At 37.9% G+C, this 12,542-nt stretch overlaps 2 protein-coding genes across 3 annotated transcripts in view; one reads left to right on the top strand and one right to left on the bottom strand.

The window, feature by feature from the left end:
• cpne5a (copine Va) overlaps positions 1-12,542 on the top strand; it is a 128,742-nt gene that overhangs the window by 59,165 nt on the left and 57,035 nt on the right. For both annotated transcript variants that reach the window (XM_056261011.1, XM_056261010.1), the window contains 2 exons: positions 4,505-4,568; positions 11,361-11,464. In XM_056261011.1, the coding sequence (XP_056116986.1) occupies positions 4,505-4,568; positions 11,361-11,464 (168 nt within the window). The remainder of the gene's footprint in view (positions 1-4,504; positions 4,569-11,360; positions 11,465-12,542) is intronic.
• On the bottom strand, positions 8,679-10,252 carry LOC130094631 (uncharacterized). The gene is made up of 2 exons (XM_056261012.1): positions 9,194-10,252; positions 8,679-9,093 (listed from the first exon to the last, which is right to left on the bottom strand). Exons 1-2 carry the CDS (start codon positions 10,183-10,185, stop codon positions 8,697-8,699), a joined length of 1,389 nt encoding a protein of 462 aa, XP_056116987.1. The 5' UTR covers positions 10,186-10,252; the 3' UTR covers positions 8,679-8,696.

Genomic DNA, 12,542 nt, shown 5'->3' with positions numbered 1-12,542 from the left:
CATAAACTTTAATGTCAAAATAAAGAAACACTATAGTGACGAAAGTAAAGCGGCAGCCTCTCACGGATGATTGCTGCACAAACAAACAAAACACAATGTGGATTCCAGGCCTGGTCCTCTCTCGTCTTTCAGGATTGCCATTTCTCCTTTTATCATTCCAGAGCTCGCCTCAGGTGTGGCGCGCTGGTGACGCTCATTATCACTCACGCCACCAACCTTGCTGCGTTCCCACGGCTCTCGGCCTCGCCCTGCTTGCCACATTTTTTTTCATTTAAATTCATTATTTGTGAATTTTTTTTCCTCCAGCCATTTGAACTCAAAGCTATTTAACAATAATAGGTCTATGCATTAGTTTAACCCCTTCAGACCTGAATTATGTTTCAAGTTTCTGAAAAATATAAAAGTACATTTTCCCAGCTCATGAGGCTTCTATTAATGAGACCAAATGAAAAAAAAAAAAAAAAAAATTGTCTTTCATTGTAATTTTTTTTGTCCATTCCAATGGACGTCAGGTCAAAACAGGTGTACTTCCCAAAAATGTACCAACATGAAATAAATTAATAAACATAAAATTTGTTGGTCTATACTTTAAGCTTTTTCTCAAGGTCAAAAACTTTTCAGCAGTATACCATTTCAACTTTAATTTTGAGGTTTTTGTTTTACAGATTGCACATTGTTTGTAACAAACTAAATATCTTTGAATCAATCAATATGGTCATATTAAAGTCATTTTCTGTATGCATCTTTCTTTTTTTTTAGATCAAAAACTTGAACATTATAACATTGCAACTTTAATTGTAAGGTTTTTGCTTTATAGATCGCACATTTGTTTATTCATAACAAAATAAACCTAGGAATCAATGAATGCATTCACGTTAGAGTCATTTCCAGTGTGCATCTTTGAAACAATTTCTCTGTTAACGGTTTTCTTGTATTTTTACAGTACATTACTGGCAGCACGGTTGCCAGCAAGTTACTGTATTTCGATTTCCAGTAACTGTAGTGTAATTCACTTTACAGTGCACAAGATCAGTACTGTAGACTACAAAATAGTACTTTACTGTATTTTTACTGTATTTCGTAATTTGGTCTGCTTCTGCTGTAATTAATTATACGGTATTGTACTGTAATATCTATATTGAGACATTACTGCTAAATATTATTGTAATTTTCAAAATAGTTTCTAATAATGATAATATTATAATAATATAATATAGTTATTAGGAAAATATATAGTAGGAAAAAAAATACTATGGAAGTCAATGGCTGTCAACTGTCTTGTTACCGACATTCTTTAAAATATCTTATTTTGTGTTCAGCAGAATACAGAAACTCATACAGGTTTGAAACAACATGAGGGTGAGTAAGTGATGACAAATATAATTTTTGGCCAAAAATTCAAATTAGCCCATGATTTACTCACCCTCTAGCCATCCTAGGTGTATATGACATTCTTCTTTCAGACGAACACAATCAGAGTTATATAAAAAAAATGCCCTGGCTCTTCCAAGCTTTATAATGGCAGTGAATGGTTGTTTCTGTTTTGAAAGTCCATAAAAGTGCATCTATCCATCATAAAAGTGCATCTATCCATCATAAAAGTGCATCTATCCATCATAAAAGTGCATATCCATAAAAAAATATTAATATAAAATAAAATATGAAAAATATTCATATTCAAGTTGCGCTTTAGATTGAAGTCAAATCCGTATGTTCATTTGGCCGGAAGCTAGTTATTTTACTTTATAAAGTTTTAAATACGGATATTTTTCTTACATCTCCATCTTCCTCATCACTCCACATAAAGTCAACATCTGAGATATTTTCATCAGCTATATGTTCAAGCACTTCAAGAACTGTATATTCTGCATATGAAAAAGTTTAAAAAATGTATCGGTACTGTGATATAGATTTTTTTTATATAAGAAATTTCAATCAGCATTACTGGACATGTGATTTCAGTAACAGGCTTTCGAACCCACTGTCCATTCTAATGGACAGACACATTTGAAAAAATCCTGATTTAAAACGTGCAATTCTACAATCGATTTTTAACTTTAATTAATAAGTTCAATCTTTCTATTTTACATACAAACTATGAAATAATGGCAAAAATATATAAAAAATGTCAATAAAACCATAGAAAATGTTGCTTGCTTCTGTGCTTGGAGTGAAGTGCTGCCATGCTTCTCTTCAATGAAGTGTATTTTTTTATAATTACTACATGCAGAGCTTTACTGCCATTTGATTGGATGACAAACGTCCAATCTCATGGACTGCAGGCTTTAAACTAGGTGAAATGCTCCAGAAGTAAAAAAAAAAAAGGAGGCTGACATGTGATGTCCATTGTAATGGACGCAGGGTCTGAATGAGTTAAATGACTGCCCATATTCTAAATTAATATTGTGTGATTATATAATATACACTGTACAAATGTTTGTGGTCAGCAAGATTTTTAAAATTTTATAAATTAACCAAGGATGCATTAAAGAGTGACATTAGTTTGTTGTACAGGTGAGATGGCATTACCTGCTCTGGCTTTCCAGCCTGTTGCACCTCCTACGGTGCCGTTGGGACAGCTGCAGGGTCATCAGCTGGACACCACCGTTCATAGATGTTTCGCCCCCACGACCAGTACATCTCCAGGCGGGGGGGCCGGTGGCATGCTGGGGACGTCTCTCCGACACCCCCTGCAGCTGCCTTCACTGGAGTGATGATCCCCACCCCATTTCTTTCCTCCTAAACCAAAGCCAGTAGCTCCCTTTCTCCGCTTCCTCACCCAGCACCCCCGTGGCTTTCCTCAGCCTTGAGCCTGTTACGCCCACTCCATGTAGCAGGTGGACTGCTGCTTTGCCCACGAAGCCTCGACAGCTGATCTCCACAGGGTGAACAGTTGCTTTCCAGCCAGCATCTTTGCACTCCTCTGCTAACTCGGCGTACTTCTGGTGCTTCCTTTCGTGGGCTGCTGCCATATTCTCCTCCCAGGGGATGGTTGGATGGAGGAGCGCTCGCTTCGCCACTGTGGACCACATGACTATGTCTGGTCAGAGAGTGGTAGTCATGATCTCTCTTGGAAAGACCAGCTGTTTCCTAAGGTCTGCCAGCATCTGCCACTCTTTACCAGGTGCGAGCATGCTGCTCTTCTTCTGAGCAGGAAATAAGTGTATACCGCCAGGCTTTACAAATCCTGTCAGGGCATGCTCTTCAGTTGCCGGTGAGTGGTTTGCTGCCACCCTACAGCCCTCCAGGATCTCGGCCAGTTTTGTCAGGATTGCATCATGGCGCCACCTGAAGCGTCCCTGGGTCAGTGCCACTCTGCATCCCGACAAAGTGTGTCAGAGACTTGCCTTGGCGCTCCCGCACAGATGACAGCCCACTTCATCACCATACCACAGTGTGAGGTTCCTAGGGCATGGAAGGGTGTCGTAGGTCACCCTCAACAGGAAACTGAGCCTGGATTGAGGCACCCTCCAGATATCCGCCCAGGTAATACGCCTGTTGATGGTAGCATCCCATCTCGTCCAGGCTCCTTGCGTGCCCTGGGATATTGCTTTCAGATGGAAGTGCGCCTTCTCCAGTCTTGTGATTTCGTCCACCACCATGGTCTTCTGCTGTCTCTTGGTGGCTTTGGACCAGAATTGCTACGCTGCTCCCCAGCCCAGCCCAGCACGACTGGTCTGGACAGCCCCCATCACTTCTCGGTGTTGCAGACTGGCGATGGCGCGCTCCACCTCTGCTTGCGCCTTCCATTTGCAGCCTGTGCTGATGGGGACTTAAAATCTTACCGACCCCAGACTTTTGCATGCACTGTCATGTGAAAGTTAAACCGTGTTTTAAAGTAATTAATTACTATTATAACCTATGCATAGTTTACAACAGTTTCCCACAGTTTACATGGTAATGCAAAGCATGAAGGAGATTTGCAAATGAACTGAGAGTCAGTTCTGCACCTGAGCACTTTAATGCATTACTTATTTGTTATCTTTAGTCTGCAGTGACCCTAAAGGTAGAAGTAGACACGAGAGGATGCATTTTCTTTGCACACATAGCAGGGTCAGCATAAAATCCTTTACATGATTGTGCACCGGTTGACATCTAAATTAGAATCTTCAGTGATTGACAGAAATAAACTGGTGCGAATCAACCAAAGATTTAAGCTTTACAACATCCTAAAAACATCCTGAGGCAGAGATTTATTTTAACGCTTGGTGGAAAACAATGATCTATCCGATCCAGATATATTTCAGATGAAATATCCAGTTTTTGTCAGCACACAACACAACTATGATCTTCAGCTCCCCAGTATATCATCTTTTCTCTGATACCACTTATCCTGCTGCTGTTCTGGCATGTGGCCATGTGCAATCCTGAAATGTATTTGACTGTAATTATATGGGAATCAGGTCATTATTATCAGTATTTTTGTTTTGTTTACACTATTCATGCCTTGCTATTCCCAGTAACACAGAACCGTTTGCACTAATGCACTGTGTTATTCTTTCAGTGGCATCCCTGGGAAGAACTGCGGTACCATTATCCTTACTGCAGAGGAACTTGGAAACTGTCGGGTAAGTCAGCAGTTTTACTTTATCCTCCACAGAATAGTTTTGCTCTGAATAATTGTTTTTTCAACCGCCTTTCTTTTCGAAATGCTTGTAACTCTTCAGCAGTGAAAACCTTTACTGAAATGATTCACTTTGATAAGAAAGCTGACTGTTTTACTCTTGAGATCAGACCATTCACTGCCTGGCAGCCAAATACATTATTCCAGAGAAATGAACTGCAATATGTTATCTCCACAGACAAAAGGGAAACAACTTCAAAAACCAACTGAGCACCAAAGACATATTTTAATACGTTTATTTCCATTTTACTGAAAAAAATGCTTTATAAGCATAAATAATGGAATAACAGAAAACCTTGGTATTTGTAGTCACAGGTTTGCATCATCATTATTTAATTTAACTTTTAAATTGGCCATTTACTTGATCTCTGCCATTAACTAAATACAAACCAGAACATGGGCTGATGGAGCAACAGTTGAAAAATGACAGCGCTTTCAGTAGTGAAGATCATTGCTCATTGGGTACTGTAAGAACGTTTGATCTAGTACACAATGAAGGCTGAGTTTGTTTCCCTTGTTCTCCTGAATGCTTTAAGCTAGTATTTTAAGACCAGCTCTTATTGAACCAAAGGATCATGGAATTGGCATCAATGTTTTCAAGGAAGAATGAACACAGAATGGAATGTTGCGGCAACTGGTGTCACAGCTTTAGTATAAATAATCTGCGTTTCTTAAAATTGCTTAAAAAGGGAGATATGGATATTGTGACCTATCTGAACTAATTTAAGGGTGACGATGTCTCTAAAGTTCCCTTCAAAGACTTGAATGCTCATAAGGATCCATGTGAATTCTTGGAAGGCTCTTGGAAGTACTTTGGACAAATTTTCTACATGTCTTGTACTCTTGTTTCAACCTGCATTGATTGTCTGGGCCTAACAAACTGAAGAGGATAAAGCATCCAATCTAATATTCTGCTTATGCATTTTAAATTTGTTCTGACATCAAGTGTTGATTGCTGTTGGATACTGAAGGGTCCGAGATGGTGTCGGTGAATAGCACTAGATGTATATGTTAAGAGGCTTCTTATATTGGGAGTGATGGCTTGGAAAATGATAAGCAATAACATGCTAATTAAGTGGCGTTTCATGAAAGCTGGTTCTGTAGACATGCATATGGACTGATGAATCGGTGCGGTGAGCAGACCATGTAGTGTTTCCTGCAGAATAGTTTTTTTTAATTTTAATATACAATACGATATCAAATTTTATACTTTTTTCATATTTACTATATTATTATATTTTAATAATAAAATGTTATTTTGATAACATTTTTAAAATAACAATTAAATAATTTAATGTGTTAATTTAATTTATAAAATTTTAAATATCGGTTGAAAAAAGGTGATCTTTTGATATGCATTGTCATATGAACTCCCAGTTAGTAATGAAACTAATTTAATTGAATTCATGAATTCTGGCTTTATTTCAAATAAAACAGATGTTAATTAATCTGCCTTTTCGATGGATTCAAAGTTTATTCTCAATAAGGGAATTTGTGAAATTAATTAAAAGAATAGACTAATTTGTTCAGACTAAAATTTTTCGCAAAGATAAAATAATAGATTTTTTTTTGAACTGATATTGTTTTGAAGTCCACAGTTGTTTTATTTTATCTCATTCTCTTCAGACTAAGGAAAAATATAACAATGCCATGGCTCTGTAGATTAAGGAGGTCAGTGATCCAGGAAAAGACAAAAAAGTTTCCATCTCCTTCCCTCCCATCTCTTTATCATGTCTTCTCACTGGACTGTTCTGGTTTCGTTTCGCTGTTTAGTAAAGTTTACTCTGTCACCGGTGATAGTACTCATTAAATAGCAGAAATAGCAGCACAGAGTAAATTACAGCTTTTCCAGGTTGTAAATGGCTATGTTGTGTTGACTACAGGCTCAAACACACACAAAGGACTGCTCATTTGAGCGATCTAATGCACACACTCGCAGCCACACTCAAGCTCATTTGAAATGCCCAAAAAGCTTTTCCCCTCTGCTTGAGGGTAATAGATTGGTACATCTGCTTGATCTATATATATATTTCACATGGGAGATCAAAAGATGATTTTACAGGATGTTATGAAAGGCCGGGTTTTGATCAGGTACATGCAAAGAACATCTATGAGGAAATGCATCATGTTGAGAGGAAACCTCTGATTTTAGCGAGAACGAGGTTTTGCAAATATCTTCAAAAGTCTGTCTCTTTCCAAGAAGTCACATAGCGGAATCACATTCAAAGACCAGATAAAACCTACAAACCCAAAATAATGAGTGAAATGTTTCGTCTACGAAGTACAACGTGGCCAAAGACAGGAAGCTTTAGCTGTGATGTGATGGGCTTTGAATCCTTGAATTGTTTACTGTTGCTGAAGAAAGCATTTCCAAGAAAACTGTCACTTTATGCTTGATTGCTCAATTCATAGAGTCTGGTTTCAAAGCTAGCTTAGGTTGATATTTTGCTTTTCTCTGCTCAAATTGTTTTCAGCTTGAATTGATTTTGCTAAGTTTCTATTTATGGGATCATAATCATATTGAATGCTTGGTATTAATGGACCCGTTAATCATACGAAAAGTCCTCCTGACACTGTGGTTTAGTTCGGTCAAGAAACAATTCGAGCAATGTATAAGCCTACATTACTAATAAAAAGTTAGTGCTCTTTTGTCCATCAAATATGAGGTAAATTGTCCCTAGACTAGCCTGAAAAGTCTCCTTTCTATTCAAGAAATCAGTATAGCCTACCATTAGTTTTAATGACTTTGTATCAAATACCACACATACCATTATGATTAATGATGTTGTCTCCTTAGTTCACCCAAAAATGAAAATTCTGTCATTACTCACCCTTATGTTGTTCCAAACACAAATAAAGATCTAAAACTTAAAACTAATCCATATGAATCGAGTAGTTTAGTCCACATTTTCTGAAGAGACACGATCGCTTTATATGATGAACAAATTGAATTTAGGCTTTTATTCACATAAACATTTATCAATTCACACATCAGTTGTGGTAAACCAATGGATTCTCGTGTGCTACGCAGCACGTTTGAGCTTCCGCAAGAGCTTCTGTTTATGTTCGCTGATCAATGTCAGTCATTACTGGAGTGTAATTTACCAAGTACACACTGGACGAAGTGTCTTGTGATTGATTCCTCTGGAAATCTTCTACAGTTCTTCTTCAATTTCTTCTCTCACTCACTCTTCCTCTCTTCTCACTGACTCCAGCCTACAATTTGATCATTCCCTGAATGGCACTCTCAAAGCAAGATAGTGTTTAGTGGCTAATTGGTTCAAATGGAATTGATGCTTGCTGATGGCAGGCACAGATTAACCATTTGGGGCACAAAATAGCCTTTTAGGGGCCAGTTTTTCTTTTTTTTATCCCCAAAATGTGTATGTATTACTGTAAAATGATGTCATAATAATAATAATTAAATTAGTATCTTGATATTGTTATTTTAGTATTATTTATATGTGTAAGCAATAAGGTACGAGAGGCTGTGCTGTATCGTGAATAAGTAACGGCTGAAGGGCGTTGTTAGGCACGACGCGAAGCGGAGTGCCTGCAACCCCTTCAGCCGTTACTTATTCACGATACAGCACTTGCCTCGAGTACCTTATTGCTTTTATAAAACGGTTACCACACAATATTAAAGAAAAAAAAAATTATTAGTGGAAATTTCATGGAAGTTAAATCAATAAAAGCATTAAAAGCATTCCTTCCGCTAGAAAAAAAATAGTCCCTGACCGTGAACAACAACGTTCCAATGTGTAATATGCATGAAAGCTCAAATAAAAACAACAAACCGTTCTCAAACTTGTCTCATTCTTTTTATTTTTTACAACACAATATTTGTGAAATTTCCTCACACAAATAGGCAAAGCTTATCTCTCAGCATGAGAAAACGTTTACTTTTTTGTTTATTCCGTTATTTTCTCTCTGCACTAAACTAAATATTTACATAGCCTATAAATAAAAACACAAGGGCACATATTTTGATAGATAACAGTTAGGTCTTTAATCTATTTTATTAATGTTATCAATTCAGTTATTAAAATGCTGCCTAACAAGAGATTCTTTTTTATTGTTGTTTATTTAAATTTATTTGAACATCTCCGTTAATTGTGCACGCATTAAATATTTGTCTCATTTCAATCGGCTCCACTGTGGTGATATTTAACGCGGTTCTCTTTAGTTGGGGCTCAGCACTGTCAGCAGTGTTTTCTGTTGCAGCAAGAATGTCGCTCCAGTGCTTTCTTTGTTTTAAGTTTGGCCTCCAGTAGCTCTGTAGTGAACTTTCACACTTATGTCCACTCACAGACATAATTTCCCTCGATTCGAGACCAGCATCGGACAATCTCTGCACCATGGTGCTGCGAAGGCAGTGATTTGTGTAAACCTTTGAGGTGCCTGCTGCTTTACAAATTCTCTGCAACATTGTTGCGAGGTAGTTCACACCCATAGGCTCTCTTGTGTACCTGCAACAGTCAAAAACGAGAAAAAACTTTAACACAACAAGATTTAACACAAATTATAAATAGCTAATATGATTTATGTGCCGCTGCGTGATCTACGTACCAAACACATTTAGAGAGGTTTTGCTTTTTGGGGTGAAGGTAAAAAGCAGGGGGGTTAGATGGCAGAAGAGAAACGTACTTCTCTAGAGAGGCAACGGGACAAAGCGGGTTCCCAGTTTGTTGGAACATGAAGCCACGCCTGCTCTCCTTATTTCTGTCATGTGGGTCCTTATGGTTTTTTGTGTCTTCATTGAAGCTCATTGTGACATACTTTACACCATTTTCGTTTGTTAAAATGCGGAATGAGTCTGGAATGAGTTCTCGGTTCCCCTCTTTTCCTCTACGTCCGAAGTGTAACTGCACGTCAAACCAGACTTTGTTAACGAGTCCTTCAGGTGTGTTAGGATTAAGCGCATCGGACAGTTTTATGGTGCTGAAATCTTTCGTAGAAATCGATGTGTGATGCTCCGTTTTATCACGACCCTCTCTTCTCATTGTCTTTACGACTCCAACGAAAACATTATTGGATGAGGTGAATTCGCTGTCTCTCATCAGACACCAGGACAAACTCAAAGGTGGATCATTCAGGAATCTGTTCACACCCGCACGTAACGCTACATAGCTACTGATCCCATATTTTTCGCCTTTGGAGCTTCTGACAGTTCCGTAGAAGTCACGGAGAAGTGCGTTGAGTTCCGTCTTGGTGATTTGTTTAAAATCAATGCTGCAACCCTTTTCACTACACCAGTCACCGAAGCATTTCACTGCCCATTGGGTTTGCTGCACGGTATTTTTTTCATTACGAGTCTTCTCGAATGTATCAATGTTACATTTCAGCACTTCAGCATGACGGTTCATATTTGTAGAAGTCTCTACAAATTGTTCCTCAAACCACTTATCCATCGTCATGCCACCTAATAAATCGAAATTTACTTTAAACATTTTAGCCTTTTTAATTCTTACGTTTTTTGTCTGTTTATGTTGATACGTGTGGTTGCTAAGGGTGTTGCTAATGGCGCAGTGATAAATAGAACCGTTGGGTGAAGCGGTCATAGCCGTGTTTTATCGTGAATAAAGCACAGCTATTGACCAATCAGAATCAAGGATTGTAACTAACCGTTTTATAAGTTATATTTATTAATTTTTTGAATTAGCTTTTATTTTTATATTTTTTAGTTTACATTTTATTTTAAGTTTGAGTAATTTCCTTTTTTTGCACATATTATCATTGTAGAGTGGAGCAGGAATGAGGTCAGAACCCAGAAGACTAATTCGCCACTGGTTCCTTATTTTCTTATGAGTTTTATAATGGGGGGTTTCAATTTATCAGTAAATAAAGCCTGTGGTAAATATAACTTCACAATACTTTGACGTTTTGTTCTACAACGTAAACTGCATACACTCACACCCCAAACTCTCTTATCTAGTTATTTTTTTTAAAAGTACGTTTTCAAAAATAAACATAATCAAAATTCAAAATTTCTAAATTCATGCTTTCGGTATGGGTGGGTGTGTAATTTACGTTGTAGAACAAAAAGTCGTCAAGCCATGTTTACCATAGGCTTTATTTAAATAAAGTTAAAAAAAAACAAAAAAAACATTATAAATCTCAAGGGAACCAGGGCTCAGAGATTTGACATCATCCCTTACCACTCCATTAGAGATGTTGTTGGGTAACACTACCTCATGATAAACTGTTTGTAAAATGTATTAGCATAAAACTGCTCTAGTAAACAAAAACATTATAATCTAGTCATTGGAAAAAGACGTCAGGAATGTCAGTATTGACATGGCTTGAAATATTCTGATTAAACAAGGGCCAGCCATGTTTCTTGAGAGCTAAATATTGAGCCGCTGTCAGGGTCAGTGGTATTTGTGGGAGGAATCATTTATTAGCGAATTATTTATTGCAGTCTTTTAAAGAATAGGAAAACAAAAAGTTGTTTTAGCTTTAAACCTTTTCCCACCAAAAATCATAAGGTGAACGAAGGAGACGTAGCTGTCTGGAGCACATGACTTTATAAAATGTGCATGCGTACATGTTGAACTATAGAGTCATGGTGGGGGTGAATTGTGCCTGAAGGTCCAGAGACCCTCATCATTCATCTAAGCTGCTCAAGAAAAAGCAATGTGCCTCTGATTTCACTAGATTTAGCTGCTCTCTGCTCTCTGCATTTTTCCTTCCACCCCCCATGTTCTTTCTTTTCTTCTTTCTCTCTTCCCCACAGGACTGTGCAACAATGCAGTTCTGTGCCAATAAGCTGGATAAGAAAGACTTCTTTGGCCGCTCTGATCCGTTCATGATGTTCTACAGAAGTAATGAGGACGGAACGTGAGTTAGCCGTCTCTCTCTTTCTCTCTCTCTCTCTCTCTCTTTCTCTCTCTCTCTCTCTCTCTCTCTTTCTCTCTCTCTCTCTCTCTCTCTCTCTCTCTCTCTCTCTCTCTCTCTCTCTCTCTCTCTCTCTCTCTCTCTCTCTCTTTCTCTCTCTTTCTCTCTCTCTTTCTCTCTATCTCTCTCTCTCTCTCTCTCTCTCTCTCTCTCTCTCTCTCTCTCTCTCATTGATTCACAGCACTCTCTCAGACAGGGAAGCATGAACGAGAAATGTGCAAGTCTTCTTTTGAAGTCATGTCTAAGGAGAGGTGAAGAAAATTGATCTGGGTCTTAGGAATGTCTTTGAAAATTGTTCTAGCCAATAATATTGACTTAGTACTTTTATCAATATGCAAACTTTTAACCTATACACTGCGTGCAGAATTATTAGGTACGTTGATTTTCTGATCATATTATTTTTCCAGGCACATTTGACCAATTCCAAACCACACTAATCTTAATAACTACTATTCATTTTGTACTAATATTATAAGTTATAAATTATAAGTGATATATAATTGTTCATGAAGGCTGGAAATGAAAACGCCTTATATTCAGGTATGCATAATTATTAGGCATTTCTTTTACAGATAAAATAAAAATAATAATAATTTGTTACATTTATATAGCGCTTTTTCTTGGTACTCAAAGCGCTTTACATGGAAGGGGGAATCTCCTCAACCACCACCAATGTGCAGCATCCTCCTGGATGATGTGACGGCAGCCATATTGCGCCAGAACGCCCACCACACACCAGCTTACTGGTGGAGAGGAGACAGAGTGATGAAGCCAATCAGTATATGGGGATGATTAGGAGGCCATGATGGACAGAGGCCAAGGGGAAAATTTGCCGGGATGCCAAAAAAGAGATTTAACTCAGACTGAAAAGTCAAAAATTATTAAATGCCCATGAAAAGGATGCATTACCGTATTTTCCGCACTATAAGGCGCACTTAAAAGCATTTCATTTTCTCAAAAAACGACAGTGCGCCTTATAATCCGGAGCGCCTTATATATGGATGGTGAACACACGTTCACC

This window comes from Rhinichthys klamathensis, unplaced genomic scaffold (genome assembly GCF_029890125.1).
Source record: "Rhinichthys klamathensis goyatoka isolate OS25496 unplaced genomic scaffold, OSU_Roscu_1.1 h1tg000180l_1, whole genome shotgun sequence".
Lineage (NCBI taxonomy): Eukaryota > Metazoa > Chordata > Actinopteri > Cypriniformes > Leuciscidae > Rhinichthys > Rhinichthys klamathensis.
Note: the sequence above shows the minus strand (reverse complement) of the source record. Positions and strands in the feature narration are given on the sequence as shown.

Excerpts from the sequence above, each read along its gene's own strand:
- LOC130094631 (XM_056261012.1), bottom strand. The coding sequence starts at position 10,185 with ATGACCGCTTCACCCAACGGTTCTATTTATCACTGCGCCATTAGCAAC. Across the intron at positions 9,094-9,193 it reads AACCTCTCTAAATGTGTTTG|GTACACAAGAGAGCCTATGG; the intron begins GTACGTAGATCA and ends TGACTGTTGCAG.